The sequence below is a fragment of the Rhipicephalus microplus genome, chromosome 2 (genome assembly GCF_043290135.1).
Source record: "Rhipicephalus microplus isolate Deutch F79 chromosome 2, USDA_Rmic, whole genome shotgun sequence".
Classification (NCBI taxonomy): domain Eukaryota; kingdom Metazoa; phylum Arthropoda; class Arachnida; order Ixodida; family Ixodidae; genus Rhipicephalus; species Rhipicephalus microplus.
The window spans coordinates 276,779,857-276,803,893 of NC_134701.1; the positions used below are offsets into that span (position 1 = coordinate 276,779,857).

General features: G+C 48.4%; 3 protein-coding genes across 5 annotated transcripts in view; 2 read left to right on the forward strand and 1 right to left on the reverse strand.

Annotated features, from left to right (window-relative positions):
* LOC119162990 (uncharacterized) overlaps positions 1 to 24,037 on the forward strand; it is a 177,127-nt gene that overhangs the window by 93,762 nt on the left and 59,328 nt on the right. The gene's annotated exons all lie outside the window — the stretch shown is intronic.
* LOC119162981 (cytochrome P450 2L1-like) overlaps positions 1 to 24,037 on the reverse strand; it is a 29,741-nt gene that overhangs the window by 3,886 nt on the left and 1,818 nt on the right. Inside the window, exons 1-6 of one of the 2 annotated variants that reach the window (XM_075884860.1) lie at positions 8,711 to 8,800; positions 7,679 to 7,902; positions 5,436 to 5,560; positions 5,195 to 5,301; positions 3,080 to 3,381; positions 2,463 to 2,575 (exon numbers count right to left, since the gene is read on the reverse strand). In XM_075884860.1, the coding sequence (XP_075740975.1) occupies positions 2,463 to 2,575; positions 3,080 to 3,381; positions 5,195 to 5,301; positions 5,436 to 5,560; positions 7,679 to 7,902; positions 8,711 to 8,746 (907 nt within the window). In that variant the 5' untranslated portion in view covers positions 8,747 to 8,800. Of the gene's footprint in view, positions 1 to 2,462; positions 2,576 to 3,079; positions 3,382 to 5,194; positions 5,302 to 5,435; positions 5,561 to 7,678; positions 7,903 to 8,710; positions 8,801 to 24,037 lie in introns of those variants that run through there. The other variant, XM_075884863.1, reaches the window with a different exon arrangement.
* LOC142778394 (uncharacterized) lies at positions 10,110 to 11,321 on the forward strand. The gene has a single exon (XM_075882054.1). The coding sequence runs from the start codon at positions 10,149 to 10,151 to the stop codon at positions 11,319 to 11,321; it is 1,173 nt and encodes a 390-aa protein (XP_075738169.1). The 5' UTR covers positions 10,110 to 10,148.

A 24,037-nucleotide genomic window follows, 5' to 3' on the forward strand; every position in this document is an offset into this window, starting at 1 on the left:
TATATATATATATATATATATATATATATATATATATATATATATATATATATATATAAGAAGTCTATACTTAAGGGTTCGTTTTTGTGTGTTTTACACAATACTAATGAGATGTAACAGAAAATAATGCCAAGGAAAGTATAGGGGAAGATATTAGTCCGAATTGTATTGTAAATATGAAGAAAAGTGTATGAAAAGATAACTTGCCGTGGGCAGGATCCAAACCTGCGACCTTCGAATGACGCGTTCGATGCTCTACCATTGAGCTACCACGACAGCCATCCCCCCAGCCACTTTATTGGGTTTATATGTAAATTGAACGTGGGAGTGTCAGTCAGCGCCACCAGTAGCCATGGTGGTGAGTGTAGCACACTCTTTTGAGCCTATTTGGCGTCACGTAGCACGTGAACTTATTACGAGTGGGCAGCTGACAAATAGTCCCTCGTATACAACCTAAAGGCACCAAGTCTGCCAGTACGAGACCCTCGTTAATGAATAAGGGAAAGAAGCTTATACCTAAGGGATCGTTTTTCCGTGTTTTGACACTATGTAATGAGATCTAACAGACAGTAATGCCAAGGAATGTATAGGGGAAGTTATTAGAACAAATGGAATTCAAATAAGAAAGAAAAGTGGGTGAAAAAAACACGAGCCCTTATGTATACACTTCTTTCCCTTATTTATTAACAAGGGTCTCGTACTGGCAGCCTTGGTGCCGTTAGATTGTATACGAGAGACTATTGGGCAGCTGCCCACTCGTAATAAGTTCACGTGCTACGTGACGCCACACATGCGCATAAAAGGGTGTTTCACACTCGCCGCTTGACTTATAGATGGCGCTGACTGACACTCCTACTTCTAAATTCACATATAAACCCAGAAAAGTGGATGGAGGGAAGGCTGCTGTGATATCTCAGTAATTAGACCATCGAACGCGTTATTCGAAGGTCGTAGGTTCGATTCCTGCTCACGGCTGGTTATTTTTTCACCCACTTTCTTGTTTCCATTCCATTTGTTTTAATAACTTCCCCTATGCATTCCTTGGCATTACTGTCTTTTAAATCTCATTATATATATATATATATATATATATATATATATATATATATATATATATATATATATATATATATATATATATATATATATAAAACGGGAAGGACACAATGAGATTTGCACACCGGTCTGCTGCGTGCCATTGTGTATTTCACCCCTGAGCCACGCCAGTTTTTGGAACTTATTTCTAAACTGGCCTTAGGCAGGCTTGATGTCGGGAAAATAATCGCGTTTATATGAGTAATAAAGCATTTCAGTACATCAAAAGAACAGCCAGGCGTTACACAATGCGAATTGCGTAGTGAGCGGGTCGTCCAACGCTTAGACCTTGTTCTTCCTCTTCAGGCATAATTCCGCATTATCGTCAACCACTGCATAAAAAGGGCGCACATAGTTCCTAGCAAGTGTGTGTAGCAGATGAGACGCTTCTCCGAAGAATGACGAAGGACAGCAGAGCGAATGCTGGCCATACTACACAAAAAGTGCGATTATTTATGGCGTAGTGGGTACCAAGCAAGTGGCAGCAGTTACCCAAAGATTGTTTTAAAAAGGCTCTGAAAGGCCGCTCTGCCAGCTTTCAACCTGGCAGTGCTGCGCGTCCGGCCTAGGCCTGGTGTTTTTTTGTTTGTTTGTTTTTTTAGCAGGCAGTAACATTAGGCGATTTCTTGGATATATCTGCCAACGAAATACTTGTTGTGCAGGCAGCTTAGAACATGAAAAAAAAACGAGGAAAGACGGAATAGGGCAGCAGATGTTAATGGCGATAAGGCCACTTTTACCCAATAACGTCAGTGGCAGACGGCTCCGCAACAAGTCCTTGTACATACGCACCTGCGACTAAATAAATTTGAACCTTCTGTGCATCTGTCAGTGCGCCAAATTTTCCAGGAATATGTAACAGCTAGCTTGTTTGTTTTGGTTATTTTAGGGGCGAAGCTCCTTAGGGCGTGGGCTGTGCGTCCCCTGTAGCCTGTATGTAGCCACATCTAGTTTAGTTCTTTTTTTTCAAATGTACCACCTGTAAGCTTTTGACAATACCGCATCTACAACCTTGTAGGCTTTTTGCAATAACCCTCAGCTATATTATTGTCTGCTGAGAATCGGAACAGCAAATTCAGATGAATAAAATAAAGCTCACTGTAGCGTACTAGTTTTGTTTCATAATAACTGGTTCGAGAAACCGCACATTCTTGTAGTACTAGAAACCCCGTAAGTCACATGCGAAGCAATCTAATTAACTTGGGTAAACACATGAGGCTCGCTTAAGAGCGAAAGTGAACGATGTAGAGTACTCAGTGTACTTCACGTTCTTTGTGTACTTTACGTCACGTATTCCTCTCGAATACGATGCCCCCCTCCCCACACTCAGCAATGGCAACAACAATGCCGTAATAAGCCGTACTTACAATTAAAATGAGAATTAGTAGTCTTGTTTTCCTCTATCTTTCGCAGGTAACCATCGATGAAATCTCTATCAAGATAATTTTCCATGTTATCTTCTCGTTTCTTCACTTCCGCCCTGCGAAATATGCATGAAAAAAAAAACACCAATGAGATTTCAGCCAATGAAATGGTGTTTCAAGTTTGTGTTCGCAAATCTTGCACTTTTCACGGTTGATGGATCGGCATTTGCGGCTCTATAGATATGGCTTTTTTCGTCTGCTACTCGGTATCCAGTTAAATTCGTCCACAATACCTCTTTACATTGGATAGGCGTTCCGAAGACCCTTCGGCGGAGATATAGCCAAGCAAGTCGTCTTCCCTCAAGTTCACTAAATTTTCCGCATTTTTTTACCCATACCGGGCCTTCTTCATAGGGTACCGAACTATACGATTAGGGGTGCATTTTGGTAGTAATGGTAAACTTTGGTCGTTTCATGCAGCGTATTGGTTCATTCTGTTTTTGGTTACTCACAAGAACTAATTATCGCAATGGATGTTAATGCCTGCGCAGCACGTTAAACGCCCCAGTTGAACTCATTGCTAAGTACATTTATTCTTCAGCTTTTGCCGTAGCACTTGCCTGATAACTTGCACAAAGTTTTTCACCACGTCGTTCAAAATGCAGATCTTCGTGTTTGGGATGCAGCTGCTGACTAAGCGAACTATTGGTATGAAGTCAAATAAAGAGAAAGCACTTCCATTGCGGAGAAATTTGCTCAACAATTCTTCAATGTGCTGGCATCTGGGATCATCGAGGTCGTATCGCCGTCCGAACACCAGAGCAGATATGTTGTTGGCCACACTGGCAGCCAGCTTCTGCGAGATTAGCATGGGTTGTCCCTTGGCGGATGCGACGAAATTGAGAAAGCATTGTATCTCTTCCTGTAGAGGAAAACAGTATTAATGAGTTAAATATGAAGTACATAGAGCTTATGAAACGTGGCTTTGGGTAGTCTTGGTTAAACTGCTTTCGCATAAAGGCGTACATTATGCGGAATTTTATGATAACTGGTAGGAAACGTTCACAATCGAGATTCTAGGCTTCTGTGAACACCTGAGCCTAGAGAGGTCACACTGCATGATATAGGTAGTCTACAGTGACATGTAAAGGTAACAGTCATAGGTGACTTGCACTTTCCTACGTTATATGTCCTCAGTAACTGCGCATAATGCGGGCCCGACAGGTATTGTCTGATTTCGGCTCTCTGACAGACCATCTCTGAGGTCTCGGGCCACATCGCAAGTGCCACTTCCAAAAGTCTTTGTCGGAAATGGGGCCCTATGAGTGTTTCTCTGCTTGCCCGCTGTAGCCTTCATACCTTTCACCTCTTATTTTACTGTGGAGTGTCCACGTACTGTGGGCGAAAGGAAAAGGAAATGATCACGCTGCCCAATAATTTCGCTTAAACTTGAAGAATTAGAAGAATTTTATGGCTGGAGATATGCGACAACAAGATAGTCCAGTGTCCATGTCACCGTGGGACAACAGAAAGCAGTTACGCAGTCCCTTTGCGTTTTTTTTTTTTTTGTCTGAAATGCTCACGTGTAGTTTTTGATTCCCAAGGAAAGCTATCTTGCAGCGTGGAAAGTTAGGCAAGTTGAGAAGAACTTGTTTTGGTCAAACTACATGGTTGGACGAGACACGAAAAAAAGAAGGAAGCAAACTAGTGAAGACTAACAACTTGCTTTTAGACGTATAGAAAGAACCTAGTTGTTACTCTGCACTTGTTTGTCTTGCCACTTTCTTGTGTCTCATCGCACCAAAATGAAACGTTTCTCAGTTCATACCACACATATCAACTGGAACGAATGACGCGGCGACAAGGTAGGCTTAAACTGTGCTTTGTACCCCGCCATCAATAAATGGGACTTTACCGGGTGCTACTTCACTCTGATATCATATTAAGTCCACGCTAGGTTCCCATGTTTAGGTTAACTAAGCACCAGGACTCTGACAGTGGCGAAAATTGGCCCCGTATCTGCATGTTATACCGCAAATGTCGTCGAAAGACGATAGTATTACGTCTGGAGAGAGTGAACAAAACGTTTATTTGATGTTCTGCGCAACAAAGTCGGTGAATGGTATTCTGGAGGCGCTGCGTTAGTGCTTCCAGCGTGCAGCGGAAGCGAACGGGTGCATCAAGTCACGTCACACGTGAGACATGAGCGCTATCTGGCAGTTATCTTGGAAAACAAAGCACTTGTGCCCCGCGCCTGTCTCAGAGGTGATAAGGCGTAGAACGCAAGGTGACGGGTAGGTGCCACCATCGTGCCGTCTTAGTGAAGCGTTGGAAACACTTGCCTTTTCGTGCAAACATTGCCTGGTCAGCGCAACGTGATAAACGCTACGGTCCTCATGATTACTTATGTATGCTTTTTCTAGTGAGAGACACAGGTGCAGAATATTGACATGTTATTATGGTGCCTCAGATATGCACAATAATTGCTTTTTAATTGACCATCACACAAGTATGAACGCTGAATCTTGAGCAATATTGGTGGACGCTGCTGATGGAGTCGGCAGTTTGGAGTATCGTTTGGCCAGTTTGGTGCCATTTAATGTACCATTAAGGGTGGACAGACAGACAGACAGACAGACAGACAGACAGACAGACAGACAGACAGACAGACCAAAAGTTTTGCGACAAAGATCCCTAAGAAAGACTACCGTCTTCAAAAAGAAATATTTGGTTACTTGAATGTGTTCCTCCATAGACTTCTTTGCGAATCCCAGGTTTCTTAAAACGTGGAAGCAGTACCTCCGATTCACTTGCCATGGTTCTCCGTTCAGTGATGCAATGCCTGTTGTAACGAAAATCAGCGAAAATCCAGCGCTTTGTTGAAAGTCCCAAGTACAATGCCGCCAGATGATAAGCAGCAGTTGTGGTCGCACAAAGGCGATATAGTTAGGAGGCCAGTGATATACCATTTCTCACCTTTGACTCCGAGATAACTCAGGAGGAAATCCTTGGGCCGATAAAGCACGTCCGCATTTGAAAGTCCCGTTCTGATGGATTCGAGGTCATTCAGAACCACGACTTCCCTACATCCAAGCCGAAGCCTGCGAATGTTTTTTTGTTGTTGTTGTTGTTGTGGTTGGTCACATAACCACACTGTCAACACAGCCACAATTATTCGCATATAATAACTCTTGATAGCAAATAAGCTTGGGAGTACGAAGGAACCTTTTTTTTTTACCATGCGTGTCGCAGCAACGAAGCCTCAATCGTATTCATGCCTTCCCTGGTACATAAATCCGTATGCATATATTTTTCTGTCTCTAACTTGGTTTTTGTTCGCTTTCATTATGTTTATTCTGTTTGTTCGGTACGAGAAGGTGGTGGTCGACGTTCCTTGGGGTATACTTACCTTTTTCTCCTTTTTTTTTTTTTTAGCGAACACGCATTTCTGCGGGCCACCCTGTCTGACACAGGGCCACTGCTTCATTTCGACTGAGATTTAGTCAAAATTTCAGGAACTGTACATCCATTTCGTTGCGCAGATATACGTAGGTGTTTCGTGATCATCATTTCAAACAAGCTATATTAACCACCTGCTATATCCACTACGTGCCACAAGCAATCTCGATTTCCGCTGGTTATGAAGTTCCTGCGTTGTCAATGCAATAAATGGTGCGATAAGATCGTCACACTAAAAAAAAGAAACCACAAACACGTATAAATAGAAAAAAAAAGCCCAGACTGTGCGAAACACGCAGCCTAGTCAGAGCTTAAACTTGAGGAGTGGCTTTTCTAAAGTGCGTTGTAAACTCTCTTGAGCGTAACGATTTTCACGGGGTATAGCCCAGTGGCACGGGGCAATTTCCACGTTGCCACTGAAATCTAATAAAGCTGTATTCGCTCTCTCCTCATTCACTCACTCATTCACCCGCTCACTTAATCACTCACAGGAACCACTGCAAGACACTCACTACGTCATGAATCATCGTTGTTTTTTGAAGTAGAAAAATTGACACTATGCCGCTATTCGTCATTCTGCTAAAAAGCCAGGTATGCCGCCACGCATCTGTCAGGCATTATGTGCACTGACTTGAGGCTGTGGCTTATATCGATGAAGAATTATGACTGAGCTTTATGTGAAGAGTTAAAAGCAACTCGTTACGGAATCAGCTATATGTGAGGCCTCATTCTTATTTTATTCTTCTAGCATGCATTGATTGATTGATTGATTGATTGATTGATTGATTGATTGATTGATTGATTGATTGATTGATATGTGGGGTTTAACGTCCCAAAACCACCATATGATTATGAGAGACGCCGTAGTGGAGGGCTCCGGAAATTTCGACCACCTGGGGTTCTTACGTGCACCAAAATCTGAGCACACGGGCCTACAAAATTTCCGCCTCCATCGGAAATGCAGCCGCCGCAACCGGAATTCAAACCCGCGACCTGCGGGTCAGCAGCCGAGTACCTTAGCCACTAGACCACCGCGGCGGGGCAATGGAGCCTGTATCTATGTTTTACGTGAATTTGTATACTGCTACTTTAGCATGCCTTAATACATTCATTAACGTGATTATAGCGACCCTAAGTGATGCCTTCATGGGTCCTTTTCGCACAGTAATTTCAAGCATCGAAGTCACTTTGCGGTTGAATACTCGACTGCCACGCGAAGAGCCTAGGTTACAATCCAGCTTTGTCCTCGATAGTTCTTCCGCCACACTCTGGCGTGACAGTAAAACAAGTCTCCGTTTGATTTTTACACGTCTGGCTCGCTGCATGGTTTTTTGACTACTTAGGTGGCGAAGCGAGCGGATATCTGGTGAACTTTGCCGCTCTCGCTCCTTTCGATGATAAGTGGGGCAGACAACAAAGATGGGGACACGGAGGTTGCCTCTAACAATTCAACGTTCGATTTCTCGATGCCACTATGCCTCTTTTTTACCTTTCTGGTTTAAATGAGCAGTACTTTAGTTTAACGGGATGTTGAATGCTGTCACCATTGTTTTTTCATGTAGCGTGGCGTATATGTAAAACCATGGATATCAGCCATCTATAGCATGGCCGTCTATCAGACCCAAGTCTGAAGCCCAGCTGAATGCGTTAACCTGCAGATGTCTTCTCGGCTGCTCGCGTCGGTTCAATGTGCAACATAACTTTGAACCATAGATGAAATTTTCTTATTTTACTTCTGGCATTGTACCTAATACACGTACCTTATAATCGGTCCATACGATTCACTCAGTTTCTTGAATGCTACGTGATATGGCTTCCGTATGAAAGGCAAGGAGCCAAGTATTGGGAGCCCTCTTGGGCCCGGTGGCAGTTTCTTTTCTTGCTTTGTGGTTGTCGCTAGGAAGTGTCGCAATCCCACTAACACAACACAGATGGCCGCCAAGCAAGCTGTCACCCCTGACCAGTTGCATTCCAACAGAGCAGCCTGAAAGAAAAATTCCGCAAAGTAAGGTAGCATTTGAATATGTAAACTACGCTGTTCTAAAGGGTAAAAGTACCTCTTCACTGGCCCAAATGAGCTACGTATGGTTCAAGGTCGTTAAACAGTCTGTTTTGTATTACTTATTTTGCTTACTACATTTAGAGCTACCCCGTTTTTCTTGCGGTACCTCTTCGTACTAAACTGAAATTGATCGTCTAATGTCCAAAAAGTAGCATACCTCACAATACTTCAAGTGTTGGCGAAGGAAGTGTGTTTCTCTACTTTTCTGATTTCTATAAACGGAGCAAGCAAGTAGGTACATTAACAGGTTTAATCACTGTATCGTTGATATGGCGAAAGAAACATGGCTGAGGAGGTGCGCTAGATCCTATAAATCCTATTGAACATGTAAAGTACGCCCCCCCACCCCTTACGCGTCGCCAGGTCTTCGTACGTTTTCAAACAATCTGCTCGCCCTGAACGCAATAGAAACAGCTACATATCCTCACAAGGCTGTATACTGATGCATGGTTTTAAACCTGCATTTATGTGACGACTAGTCTCGGGCTTCGAAACCTTAAAAGAGATCAGGGTGAGCCTCATGGTGACCTAGGTATCTGTCAGCAGGGTTTCCATCAGTTTTGTTGAAAAGAAGAGAGAGGGGGCCTGTTTCTCTTCTTTTGTGTTCTGGTTTTACGCCTGACTTATGTCCACGATGTTCTTTCCTTCGGATGGCGAGCTGCTGTGACACCATGGCATTGAGAGCAAATCTAGGCAATACCTTTACGCGCATGCTCAAGAGATTACTTACGAGAATGTGAAAGTCCGGAAAACGACGGAGCATCATGTCGACCCGGAGAGCAGCGGTACACTGACACAAATCACAACTGTGAAGTACTGTTTTGAAATACTTTCGTATCAGTTTAAGAGGCCACTTGGAACATATCGTATGATATAGCCGAATTACAATCAGTGATATGTTCATAGCTCAAGGGCATTTTTTATCTGTACCATTGAATAGCATATTGTTGCGTGTCGGGAAGCGTTTGTTGAGAACGCTCGGGGACGGAGCTCAATAAACAATTGTATCGGGCCAGTTGGTAAGGATCCATCTTGCTAGGATCTGACGTTTACAATAAACGTGTAGTTGAAGTTAAGCGCTTGTGTTGTGTGTTCTTTGTAATAGTGGCTGCGCTTCCTAGCAAGACGGGGATGGAGCACTGGCTGGGGTGACGCTACGGAAGATGATAACAAAGTCCTCATCCTCATTCTCCGACAGCTTCTCTTTCTCACTGCAGAGGCACCGTTACGCTTCTCGCACAGACGAAGCCGGCCGGGTGGGTCGGGCGTTTTCTCGTTGTGGGCACGGCTTTAACCGGGTGACGAGTGTGACTTCAGTTTTTGCAGAACGTCGGCCGCTGGGTGTGAGGCGCACGATCGTATAGTTGACCTCACTCAAACGGTCCATGATGACATACGGGCCATCATAACATGCTAAAAACTTTGTGCGTAGGCCACGCTTCCGTACTGGCGTCTACAACTACACAAAATCCCCAGGAACATAGCTGACAGGATTATGCTTACTGTCGTATCAAGCCTTTGACGTGGTCTGGAAAGCCAGCATGCGTAGCCGCGCTGGTTGACGAGATTCATCCGCCCGACAAAGACTCTCAGCTACTGATATATGTTGTCAGCGGTCGTCAAAGGAAGGATAGTATCCAAAGTATAGTGAAGCGGACGTGCGTAGAGAAGAAAGAATGGACCATAGAATGTCGTTTCATGTCTTGCCACGCGCAAAGCGTATGTTATAAATGGCGAAATCTCGACACAGTTCTTATAAGGTACGTACATTGAAATCATGCTCGTAAGTGTCTGCGTCACACGTTCAGTAAGTACATTTGTTTGAGGATGGTAAGGCTGGGGTTGACCGGCGGGAACTTGTGGGGGGTGCTTGTGACGCCGACACCTCGTGCAGCTGGTGACATACTGCCCGTGATGCGACCGTGGAGTGGAGGTACAGGCAGTAACCCAGGCGCCAGGGCAGGAATAACTCTTGTGAGGCTTCCTGTTTACACGAAGAACACTCAAATTTATTTGCATATGTACACGTGTCAAAAACACTAGGCGTTTAGAAGCGCCTTTACATCAGGCACAACCGGCCGTAACAAAGGCCACCGAGAGAGAGAGCCTTCAGCCATGGTGGGCTCGGTGGCTGTGCCACGACGCAGTCTAATCCACTTCTGTTCGTGATGCAGGATTTCGTACGCGCTATCAGCTGCGTGCTCGTACCCGTTCTTCTCGGCCCGGTATCACGCATCGATGCAAGCAACCCTTTCCCGTCAAGGTCCGTCAACGCAGATGACTGGCGCCTATTTCCAGCATTAGCCACCACTGCCCTATTGACGCTGCAGTCCGGAAACTGGACGCTCGAAAGAGCTCTCACAGCTTCACCGTCATCGACTTCAACAAGCGCATGGCGTATAAATCCCCCCCACCAGCCGGCCGCGCTCTGTGGGCTCGGTGGCTGTGCCACGACGCAGTCTAATCCACTTCTGTTCGTGATGCAGGTCAGTAATCATCACTGTATTTTTGCTAAAAAAACAAGCAACCGATGCCTTGTTCAGCTACCGAGCCCCCAGTGCTGTGTTTGCATTATTTCTGATTGTATGAACATTGTGTTTTCTCTGCTGTTACTGTTGGGTGGAGATATTGAAACTAACCCTGGTCCGACCACCCTTGAGCAAATAATGACTGAACTAAAAAGCTTGTCTTCCGGTCAATCCCAGCTCATTAGCGATGTACAAATCCTAAAAAGCCAGCTCTCTACCACTGATAAAGCCATTTCTGAACTTGGCAAGAGAATCGATAGTCTAGAATCCCACTACAGTAGTGTCGATACACTCCGATCCGATCTTGACGCCATGGCCACTGCCACCTCCCAGACAGCTACCCAGGTCTCTGTACTGGAGGCTCGATTGGACGACGCGGAGAATCGTTCCAGACGAAACAACTTGTTGTTTTACGGCCTAGCGGACGACAAGCCATCCGAAACGTATGCGCAGTCTGAGGAGCGTATTACTGGGTTTTGTAGGGACCACCTAAAAATAACTGTCGAATCCAAGGATGTCGAGCGTGCCCACCGTCTTGGCCGCCACTCGCAAGGCCGGTGTCGGCCCATTATAGTGCAGTTTACATCCTTCAAAACCAAGGAAGCCGTCCTTGGTAAGGGCCCCCAGCTTAAACATACAGATTTTAGCATCGGGGAGGATTTCTCGCATCGGGTCCGGAACGCACGGAAGCACCTACTGGCTTTTGCTAAAGCAAAATCAGGTCCCTTCCTTTTACGGTATAAGACCCTTTTTATGGGCTCCAAACGATACGTATTTAACGAGGCAACTGAAAATGTAGAAGAAAGTTCGTAGCAGTTGCCTTCACGCCCCAGATCTTCTAATTGTCCCGTCTTTGGTCACAAAGCCAATCTTTCTTTTTCGGTCATTTTCACCAACATACGTAGCTATCTTTCCAAACGAGACCACGTGTCCGACCTTGTATCTTCATCTAACAGCAGCCTACTTGTACTAACTGAAACGTGGTTGACCTCTGACGTCACTGACAGCGAAATTTTGACCGACTTGCCTCACTTTAATCTTTTTCGAAAAGATCGTCCCGGCACCCGGGGTGGCGGCGTCCTGATTGCTACTAACGAACAACTTTCATGCTCCCTTATAAACATTGATTCCGACCTAGAAATATTGTGGTTGCTTTTTCGTTCCGTACCACATTCCGTACTATTAGGTGTTTGTTATAGGCCTCCCAAAAGTAGCCCGGATTTCGCGCGCCAGCTTAATGGTATTTTAGCCGAACTTACGACCAAATACCCAAATGCTCACGTCCTCCTCCTGGGGGACTTCAATTTTCCTAACATTGATTGGTGTAATCTAACTTCATCAGCACCCAATGCTAAGGAGGCCAACGATTTCCTTGATGTTTGCCTCAACTTTAATCTCACTCAGTTGATAACACAACCTACACGTGTTTCTCGAGATACTGCTAACATTCTTGACCTAATCTTAACAACTGATCCTGAGAGCCTTTCTTCTATAACATATCTTGATGAAATAAGTGACCATAAGGTCATTCACGCTAATTTTACCTTCGTTCCGCAAATGCGCCAAGCCTGCACTAAAACTATTAGGTTATATGACAAGGGTAACTACGCGGCCATCACCCGAGAACTTGAAGTTTTTCTTCCGACGTTCCGTGATGGCTTCTGGGAGCGACCCATCAACGATAACTGGTTAATCTTCAAAAACAAGTTAAACCAGCTAGCTGACCAATTTATCCCTAAAATAAGCTTTCGTCCCACCCGCCAAAAACCTTGGTTTACTAAAACATTAAAAAGGCTTGAAAATAAGAAGAAACGCCTCTTTCGGGCTGCGAAGAATAAAAACACTGATTCTGCATGGGAAAAATACAAGGTTGCCGAAAAAGCATATTTAAGTGAAGTGCGCAACGCCAAGTACTCATTTTTCATACGGAACTTCCGAAAATTCTTGCTGATTCACCGAAGCGTTTCTGGCAAATAATAAACCCTCCTAACACGCCCCCCATCACCCTTACTAATGATACTGGTCAAGAATTAAGTTGTTCAGAATGTGCCAATATATTCAATGCCGCCTTTTCGTCTGTGTTTACGAATGAATCTGACCCCGTTGAAACAGAATTAGTCTCTGTTAATCTGCCTGAAATGCCACCTTTTAACATAGGTTTCAATGGTATCCTGTCTTTAATAGAAAAAATGAAACTCTCATCCTCGGCGGGTACCGACGAAATTACATCCAAGCTGTTAAAGAACACAAAGCACATATCAGCCGAGTTTTTGTTTTTGCTGTTTTCCCAGACACTTTCCTCAGGTATTCTGCCTCTCGACTGGAAGTGTGGGAAGGTCATTCCGGTTCACAAGACAGGTAAAAGAGACTGCCCGTTAAATTATCGCCCCATATCATTAACCAGTGTATGTTGCAAACTCATGGAACATGTCATATACACTCATATCATGCATTTTCTTGATTCTAACAATTTTTTTCATTCCTCTCAACACGGATTTCGAAAAGGCCGCTCATGCGAAACCCAACTAGCCCTTTTCCTTCACGACCTGCATGCTAACCTCGATGGTAACCTCCAAACTGATGCTTTTTTTCTTGACTTCACTAAAGCTTTCGACAAAGTTCCACACCAACGCCTACTAAAAAAACTTTCTCAAATAAATCTACCAGCTGAACTTCTTAATTGGATTGCTCAATTTCTGACTAACCGCTCTCAGTTTGTTTTCGTTAACAACGTCAAATCTAACTCTCTTCCTGTTAGGTCTGGAGTGCCACAGGGATCTGTCCTTGGCCCGCTTTTGTTCCTAATCTACATTAACGACTTACCTAACAATTTATCCTGCAACCTTCGTATGTTTGCAGATGATTGTGTCATCTACCGCAAAATAACCAACACCTTTGATCAAGCAGCACTACAGAATGACCTTAATGAAGTATTAAACTGGTGTGACCATTGGCTTATGACCCTTAATCCTAACAAATGCAAATTAGTTTCCTTCCACCGCCGCAAAAACCCACTCCAATTTTCCTATGAAATTTCTAACATACCAGTCGAAACAGCCGTATCCTATAAGTATCTCGGTGTAACATTAACCCCTGATCTTTCCTGGCGAACGCATATCACTAACATGATTTCATCAGCCAACCGATCATTAGGATTCCTAAAACGTCACCTACGTCACTCACCATATCACGTTCGTCTTCTGGCCTATCAGTCGCTAATCCGGTCCAAGCTTGAATACGCATCACCCATCTGGAGCCCTCACCAAGTTTATCTGATCAACGCTATCGAAGCAGTTCAAAATCGTGCCGCTCGCTTCATTCATTCTTCTTATTCTTACGATGTCAGTGTTTCATCTCTTAAAAATGAATCCGGTCTATTAAGTCTTTCACTTCGCCGCAGAATTGCTACGTTGTCACTGTACCACAAGTTGTATCACAGCTCACTCCACCAACCACCTTACATCGCTCCCGCCGCACGCATTTCTCCCCGCACTGGCCATCCACTTCAAGTCTTCCGACCCCGATCTGGCAACTCAACATTTTCTGCATAATTTCTCTGCCGCGCCGCCAAAGAATGGAATGACCTTCCCCACGATGTTGTTTCAATCACCTGTTCATCACGTTTTATTCAAAGTGTGTCAATGCATCTGCAATGTTAACCTGTGGCTTTTGTATCATTGTTGTACAACCCACCCCTTATGTAACACCCCCCTGCGGGGTCTTTAAGGCAATAAAGTGAAGTGAAGTGAAGAGAAAGAAGCTTCAGCCAACACGCGATGCGCTTTTTATACTCTTCGTCCGTGCACATGCGTCTCATCCAACGCGGGCTGTGTGTACCAGCGGCGCTGATGCGCGTCTCTTGCAGCGCACACAGACACCTCTTGCGTTCCTGAAGAACGCGGACAGCGTTTGAGTGGTATGCCGATGAGCGTCCCTTAGAAGTCATGTCCTCGCTCTGCCTATCATAACAGCCCGTCCGCCGCCGAAAGAGGTCACGTAAGGGCTGCAGTGGTGCTGCTCCCATAAGTGGCCATTGTGCGTCTTCTCGGGTGTCCCACTGATTGTCAACCACAACCCATATACGCAAAGCACACCTTCGTATTACAATTCAGAAAACACGTCACGCAACAAGCGAATTTCGGTGTCGCCACAGTCCACCTCACACCCACGCCCGCTGGGTGCCAACATGCAGCTCCACAGCTGCCCGGTCCGGCAACTGCGCCTGGCTGTTCCGTGCTTGACCATGGCATGAAACCCAACCCAAAGGTCGCAGTACATAGTCTAGGTCATCGTACCCTCTCTGCTCAGCTGTGAAGCCTTTAGGCATAGGTACACTTTACATGGCTTAAGCAGAAAGCGTTTCACTTGTAGTGCCATCATCATCGCCATCATTTCTTGATCACAGCGCCGCGCCTCTCGCGCAGCTGATGCTAGCTCGAGCTGCGCGAGGTTCAGAACGAGCTGACACGCCTGGCGTGGCGGACGCTGGTAACCGACGTGCCTCCGCTTCAGGCCGGGAATAAAGTGGCGCGATCGGCACGGCCCCATCAGCCGCCTTCGACGTCATCTCACGTCTCTCTTCTCTCGCCGCTACATTGGTGACCCGGAGAACACGCCCTTCGCCGAACGGCCCGCTGCCATGTTCCCGCAACTCTGCCCGCCAATGCCGCCGTTCCAATCGACCTACCCCAAGGTATGGTTTATGCAGCTCGACGCCGTTCTTGCGGTGATTGGCATCACGGACCAGCTGCTGATGCACGCCATTCTTCTCGACGCCCTACCGGTAGAGTTGCGCCATCTCGCTGCCACTTCAAGCACCAGCCCGCAGCCTTACGATGCCCTCTGCACTGCGGTGCTCGCCCGCAGGGGCAACACATACCGTCCGCTTCCGTTTACCCGCACCAGGCAGGTTTCCCCGGCGTCGCAGAGCAAGGTACGAACCGGTCCGCAGCCCTCCATTGACCGCTACCTCGGTACCCCGGCTTCGACTACTTCTACACCTGATCCGGTCGCAGAAACATCCACTCCTGCACCTGATCACGACCGCGAGGTAGAAGACTCCCCCACTGTGACTGACCTTCCCTCCGAGAGGTACATTCCATCAGAGCCCCCGTGCAGAGCTTCATCACACGTACCTGCCACCTGCACGTTTTCTACGAAAGCGACGGCACGTGACAACGTGGCCCCACCAGACTCCATGACGACCTCGGCTGGGCCAGCTGACCTTCCTGCAGACTCCCCGCCTGTTCCGGCGCCTGTGGAGGCCCGCGGCACCACTCGCACTGTGGACCCAGAGCCCGCTCTGACACTCTACGCCATCAGTTTCCCCTGCACACCGGTGCCTGCTGCTCAGGGCCTTGTGGACTGCCGGCGCCTACTGACATCATCCTCGATGTGTCCTGCGGGGGTTCGGGCCCCTGGGCATGCACGGCTGGACGTGCGTGATGCTGTGGCGATGTCAGGGGGTCCCGAGGGCCGCACGCCTGGCTCACCGCGGGTGGAGCACACCGTGCGTGCCCCAATGGATGCGCAGTTGGGCCATCCGCCTGCCACTGCGTGCTCGAGCATTTCGGCGCCGTCGACGGCCCATGACGGCTGTGACGCCGCATGCCCGCCGCTCGGTCTCGCATCACCGGACGTTGGGTTTGGCTTGAACAGCGCGACGACTCATCGGCGTACGCCTACGCGTCGCGCGTCGTCAGAGGTCGGGGAAAGCGGTCTGTCAGTGCCCTCTGGGCCGACTCGTTGTCACTGTAAACCATGTCGCACTTCGTCGGTCCAGAGCGCACCGTTTCAGACTTATCTGCACCCTGCTCGGCCGACCAGGCGGCCGCCGCGCCCGGTGATGTGCCCCCGGAAGCGACGGTACCGGCACGGTGGGCGCACTGCCAGGGTTGACCGCACTCTCTGTCGTCGTCCCCACCAGCTCCAACGTGGAGGTAACGCTGGACCCTCTGAACTGGCCGTGCTGCGCTCATGCTGCAGTTCATTTTTTGAGCATCAGTGTCCGAGTGCGCGCGACAATCGGCCGCGCCGGGGCGGCCCGTGTGTGTTCTCGGCCCTTGGACATTTTTCACCTTGTTGTTGGTGCTCGCTGTCGACAAGGGTGTCCCTTCATCACGACCCTCGCCCGCTCCTTCCAACAGCGTGCCTGCCTGGCCACCCTCGTCCGCTGCGCCATTCCCAGTGTCGCCCGCCAGAGACCCACTGGTTCCCGATGGTCACTACACGTTGACAAACTGGAACTTCCCAAACGGACACCTTGCGGATTGTCGTTCATGTATATAGTCTCTTTCTCTTTCTTTTTCATATGCCTTCGAATCGCGCAAAGCGCTAGGGGGGGAGCCCTGTAGTGCCATCATCATCGCCATCATTTCTTGATCACTGCACCGCGCCTCTCGCGCAGCTGATGCTAGCTCGAGCTGCGCGAGGTTCAGAACGAGCTGACACGCCTGGCGTGGCGGACGCTGGTAACCGACGTGGCTCCGCTTCAGGCCGGGAATAAAGTGGCGCGATCGGCACGGCCCCATCGGCCGCCTTCGACGTCATCTCACGTCTCTCTTCTCTCGCCGCTACACACTCAAACTCAATTCCGACGCTGAAGAGCCCCCACTTTCCCGAGTATCACCAGGTGTGAAGATATTTGTGGTCACCCTGCTCATAGCCTCCTCTATAACTTTGTGCCCGAGCGGTCGGTCCCTCAGCGCCGTCCCCCGAGCTATTATGGGATGCGAGCGCTCCTGGCGGAGCGCCGAGGCGCAAAACGAGAGAATGGATGGCAGCTATGGAGAAAAAACCGGCTTTGAGTAACTACCGAAAGGGCAAAAATGAAATAAGGAGGGAGGCATTTTACGATAATTCAAGGGGAAGCGCTTTACTGTTTGAAGCGAGATCGGGTTGCCTTAGAACGCGTAGTTATAAAGCAAGATTCAGTAAAGAAGAAGAACAATGCACATGCTGCGGGAAAGATAAGGAAACGGCGGAGCATGTTCTGATTGAATGTGGAGATATCCACCCAGGTGTACGTTTGGGCACGAGCCTACAGGAAGCCTTGGGTTTTAGGGACAACAATGGAAAGCTGAACACACCCGCGATTGAAATAAGTAAGAGACGGTTAGAGTATTGGTGGCAGAAAATTAGAGAGAAAGGACAAAAATAAATATTGGAAAAATAAAATATGGACAGTGTGCCGTAAATGGCAGAGAACTTAAGCTGAAAATTTACCTTTTTTTCCATTAAGATAGAATTTATCGAAGTAGAGGCATTAGGCCAACATAAAAAAAGAAAAAAGGTTTTTTTTTTTTGTCGAGCCTGGTGGCATACTTGTCACCACCCCGTTATAAAGGAGGCTATGCGCCATCGGATGCATTAATTAGGCATCAGGACAGAGGTGGACTCCTGTATCCGTCAACTGAGCTCGTAATGGTTCTAAATTCTCTAAAGAATTACGCGGAAGTTTTCCTCGCAAGAGCGAGAAAGATGAATCAGCCACTGAAGGCTGCCGTTGACAACGCCGCGCAAATACTACAGAAACGTGACAAACTCAAGTGCTCGACCCCGGGACATCATAAAAAACTTTTGGAGGTTGTGCTCGTGAAGTTTCTCCGCCCACTTTTTCTGAACTTCGCGACGAGTGTGACTGACAAACACGACTTGGCAAAAGATTTTCATGTCAAACCATTGTCTCGAAAAGTGCTCAAGCTTTGAGCGCGAAATCAAATAACAAAGCTCACATTGCATTCTGCATACAGTGCTTGTGTTAAAAATTTGGTGTGTGCGCACTTCTTAACGTATACGCATAATCCAATGCAATGTAGACGGTTTCTAGACCGTCATAAACGCAAGCGTGCATAGGCCGCGTCGTCTGCTGTTATTATGGGATCGGTGCGGCATCTGGCGGCGAGCGCCAAAACTATAAGGGACGGATGGCGCGTATGTATTTAGCGCTAATGCGCGGGCACAAAAAAATATAGGAGGCTATGCCCTGCTTAACTTTTTGCACACGGAAGCCTACATTGTGGTGGTGACCAGTTAACGCTTAAGTGATAGTGTCCCAAACCACATGAACCAAAACCTTTCACAAGCTCAACAGATGCTGGACAAAAGGCCGTCTTGAAACAAGTTATTTGAAACGCATGACTCAAAACCCGCGTTAGACCACCCGAATGCTTCAAGGAATTTCCCTCCAGGATACAGCAATGCCGGGGTTCACACCAAAGACCTTGTTTCCAGACGCATAAAGACGGGAGCGTTCGAACGACCCCGACCTTCATACACGCGCACTCTCTCGGCTCACAATCTGAAGAACTAAATATTCTTGAGGATGTGCCCTTTTTAGCCCGAAGCACCACCGAGAATGCAGCAGTTTCATCCACACTGAACGAGCTGAGCACTTGAAGTTTATCACCTCCTGCGTCACTTTCTGTGTCTTTATCGCTGTATTCCTCAGAATTCAATGCTTCATAACGGCAATCTTGCCTGTCCATGTCGCTATCTACTGACGATAGCACCTCCGGCGGTCTTTCTGGCTTGACGAGTGCGTCGGCATACTCTTCCTGCTCAGTCTGAGGTACCACATCTGCCCCAAGCCGAGAAAAACCTTCGATTACGACCGAGTCACCTTGACATGCTGTCATGCTTGGGACACCTGTCATCTCCGACTGGCAATGGACGCCGCACTCACCACCTAGCTCAACCGCGCGTTCCAAGTTTATCGTTCCTGGTCTATCTTGAATCTCTTCATTTACTGCGGCCTGACCACCGGCACGTTTTGCCAGCACAATCCGAAGCTCAAGCCTCAATCGCTCCATTTCTCTTTCATGAGCTGCAGCTCCCTCTTGACGCCTGGCGGTCTCTCCCTCAAGCGCAAGCCGCTCTAGTTCTATTAGCTTCTTTACACCCGACCTGTATGAGCTCCCAACCATCGCAAAGCCTCTCCTCATCTATGCCGGAATCCTTAATTGACTGTGTTAAATGCGGTTTCCTGTGTAACCTAGCCATGTCAACACCCAGATCCTCACACAAAAGCACAGAATCCAGTTTTTTAACGTGTTCAAATCCATGGTCGCCCCGTCTAGACTTCCGTGGCTCTAACTTCCGTGAAGGTACCTCTAATAAGCACAGCCTTCATTCACGAAACAGCAACCAATCTACCCTTTTCAATAGACATCACCATCTATCCAAAACTGCTGGCAGAACCTCTACGGAAACTGAGCCCTCACCAGTATCGGTACCAGGAAAGAACACGACCGGATCCAACCGAATCCCACCACTGCCAACCACTTGATGAGAGCGAGGAGTGGGGCTACTGGCAGTCACCCAGGTGCCGGGGAAGGAAGAACTCTCGGGAGGCTTTCTGCTCACACGAAGAACACACACATTTATGTACATATGTGCAGATGTCAAGAACACTAGGCGTCGAGAAGCGTCTTCACATCAGGCACAACCAGACAACCGGCCGTAACAAAGGCCATCGAGAGAGAGCCATCAACCAACACGCGACGCACTTTTTATACTCTTCGTCCGTACATGCGCATCTCCTCAAACGCAAGCTTTGTGTCCCAGCGACGCTGATGCGCGTTTCTTGCAGCGCACACAGACCCCTCTTGCGTTCAGGACGCGGACAGCATTTGAGTGGTACGCCGATGAGCGTCCCTTGAAGGCCATGTCCTCACTTTGCCGATCATAACAGCCGGTAGTCTGCCGCATTCGCGTCCAGTGAAAACGCTCTTTAACTTTATACAGAGTACGCGCGGATCCCAAATGGCCTGAAGGGGGGTCATCATGCATGGCACGTAACACGAAAAAACGAAGTCTTTCAGGCACCACCAAGAGCGCTATAAAGGCTGATTTGCAGTGTGATAGGCACCGTTCAGTTTTCCAGTCTGACTGCAGCGCCAGAATACATAGCCTAGCGGATAAAAAAAAACAACCTTGAGACGGCGTCGGTGAGAATGAAACACGACGTGCGCATCTCGTGCCCTACGCACGCGTCTATTTTCCGCGTGCCCCTAACGGCGGATGTCAATAACTTTGAGACTGTGGCGACAGCTGCAGACTCACACCTTTCCTTCTCCTTACATTCTTCACCTCATGTACCCTTCTCTTTACCCGTCCTCCTCCTGTAAATATTGCTCCGCACAGAAAGCAAATCTTAATCATATCATGTGGGGGTGCCCTAAGCACCCCCCTCCACCGTCCCTTCGAAAACTAATTAGTAATGAGGAGCAGTGGGAGGCTGCCATGCGCAGCTTGAAACCCGACGTCCAGGAGGCCATCCTGGGTTGGGCAGAGAGGGTTGCGGAGGACTATCGAGCGTAGCAATCTCTCCTCATCTCTCTTCCATTGCACCTTTCCTTTACAAAGGAAAAATAAAGTTTATACCTACCTACCTTTGAGACGGCGCAGTGTGAGCAACGCCGCCTCAAAGTTATTCAGTGTGCGGTACAGAACTGCACCGCTATCTAATAATTTGGAACAGCAGCAAAGTACGCGTGCAACTCTGGGTCCTTCGGCTGTTTAGAAATAAACACGTCCACATCGGGGAAACCAAGATCGAGGGAAGACAAGTAATGATCGAAGTTTTTGGCGCCGCAGTCTGTATATTTAGTGGCAGTCTTGAAAGGCAGTCAGCGTCGGCATGGCGCCGGCCGGTGTTGTAGGATACTGTGAAGTTATACTTCAATCTGAGCGCCCAGCACGCAAGTCGCCCGGGTGGATCACGTGCAATCACAAGCCAACAGAGGAAGTGGTGGTCTCTCAGGATCGTGAAACGCCATCACACAAATATAACAGAAACTTCTGAATGGGTAAAATTACAAGACATAATTCCTGTTCAGTGACAGTGCAGTTGCACTATGGTGTGCTCAGCGAGCAGCTGGTATTAGAGGTTGACCTGTTCTTTATTACCAATGCGTTGGGCGAGCACAGCACCGACCCCACTATAGCGCCCATGTAAACTTCTGTCGATGCGCAGGGGTCGAAGCGCTGCAGTATCGGTTTCGAAGTCAAAAGACTCTCCAGCTGTCGAAAGAAGGCGTCACATTCGTCTGTCCAATGAAATGGCGTGACATTTCGTAGAAGGTGTGTCAGTGGGTGAGCGACGTCATCAATCCGGTTAATAAAGCGGCTGAAGTGCGAGGACAGTCTTAGGAAACTGCGCAGCTCCTTGACCGACCCTGGTGGCTGGAATTTTTAGGAGCGAAGCTCCTTAAGGCGTGGGTAGGGCGTCCCCAATGTATGTAGTACGTAGCCAGCTCGTTCCAGGATTCACCACTAGGTGAATGTTGTTGGTAGATGAACCGATACAGGTGTTATAAAACAGATACCGTCCATGTAGTTTTACGGTGAACAAGCAAAAGAAAATGTTACACTTACGCTAGGGGGCGCTTTAATTTTAGGGGTGAAGCTCCTTATGCCGAGGGTTGTGCGTGCGCGTGAGGCGGATCATTGGCGTGCCTTTAACTGTATTGACGTGGTGTACCGCAGGCACGCCAGACGCCGTCACGACGAGAGCTCTGCTCGTCACTATATGACCCTCAGAACCATGCCCAAGCCTGGCGCATCTTCGCTGCCGTTGTTCCCACCAGAGAGCCTCACTTCCCGGTTATCTGTGTTGATGTTGCAATGAAGATCGCCACGAAGGAGTTGGCTGAGCTGCTGGCAGACAAGTTTGCCCCTCCTGCTTGCCCACAAGCACAACAGAGACTACCACTCTGTACCTGCACTCAACAAGCCTGAGCTGTTCGCGCCCGAGCAGTACTTCCTCGCCGAGGCATTCTGCTGGAGATCCGCGCATTGTGCACGCGGGAGCTTACTCTCAGCGAACTAACCGCAGTGCTCAACAACCGAACGAAGCAGTCTGCCCCAAGAGAGGACGGTCTCACTTACCAGGTGCTGCGCAATATTGACCCATCCATGCGCCCCTCGTTGCTGGAGGCCTACAACAAAGTTTGGTGCACAGGTCAGGTGCCTCCTGGCTGGAAAAAGGCGTTCGTGGTGCCCATCTTAAAGCCACGGAAGCCGGTCGTGGAGCTTTTATCCTACCGGCCAGTATCTCTCACCTCGGCCGCAGTAAAAGTCATGGAAGCCATGGCATTGCGACGCCTTTGCTGGATTGCCTCAGCAACCAACGCATTCCCGTCGAACAGAGCGGATTTCGCCCAAGGCGCTGTACGTTCGACTCACTGGCTGACGTGATCGCCACCGTCAAGGAGGCTAAGTACCGCTGCGATTATGGCATCCTCGTGCTGCTCGACGTGAGAAGTGCGTTTGATTGTTTGCCCAACGCATCGATTTTGGACGCACATCGTGGCCCCGGTGTGTGCGGGCGGATATTTGACTACCTAGAGAGCTTCTTGGCCGACCGAACTCTTCGCGTTCGTGTTGGCTCCACAATCAGCGGTTCCCATCCCGTCACCACGTGCGTACGCTAGGGCAGCATGTTGAGTTCTTTTCTGTTCAATATGGATCTTGCCAAGCTGCCTGACTACATCCCGCACAACACGGCGTGTGAAGTGCATGTAGCAATTTACGCCTATGGCATTGCTCTGTTTGCCTGTGGCCTCGGTCGCCACCGGGCATCCCTTCTGGAGACCCTCCGGGTGGCCATCGACGCGGTTGAAGCATTTCCTGAACGGGATCGGGCTGGCGCTCGCCGCCTCCAAGACGGAGGCACTGCTCGTTCACCCGCGAGCGTCGACACGCCGCTCCACGCCTCGGCTCTCCGGGGCCCACTCATCGAGTGGAGCACGATGGTGTGCTACTTAGGGGTGACCATAGACCACCGGCTCAGCTGACGACCGACCGTCAACGATCTGCGGACGAGCAACCGCAAAGTACTCGGCGACGCACGCAGTCTCCTCGCGCGAGGTAACGGCTGCGCCCCGGCCCTTGCCATGTGAGTCTACAACGCAGTCGCAACGGAACGCGTGATCTACACGGCAGCAGTGGCTTCTTTGAGCGCTTGCCAGCTGACTGCCTTAGACGCGGACCATCGCAATGCCGTGTGGGAGTATTACGAACATCCCCACACCTCCCAGGTGGGCCCCACGCTCGCTGAAGGGGGAGAAACTCCCATCTCCCTGCGGGTGACCCAGTGGAAACTAAATCATGTACTGCGGCTGAAAACCACAAGGCAGGGGCAGTTCCTCGTGAACAGGCTATTCCCTCTAGCTCACTCATCCATGGGGCAGCGGGCGAGTGAGCTCTTGATGGTTGTGCCAGACATGCAGTGCTCCAGATGGCCGGCTATCCCACCCTCATTTGGTTGAACAATGATGATGATGATGATGACGACATTGATTAGTTTTTTTTGACCAAGTCAAACTGAAACAAAAACATGCAGAACCTGCGTCATTTTTCACTTCAACTTGAAAAATGACAACGTGATCTTCATTTCATTGCCATTGTACATCAATCGATAATGACTTTGAAGCTGTACGCTTTGTTCAAACGTGCCAACCACCGTATGTAGGCAGTCAGGTGATATACGCCTGAAATTCGACGCGCTAATGCTGCGAAATATCTAA

Bases quoted from the DNA above. Each gene is read 5' to 3' on its own strand.
- LOC142778394 (XM_075882054.1), top strand. From the start codon at position 10,149: ATGCAGGATTTCGTACGCGCTATCAGCTGCGTGCTCGTACCCGTTCTT.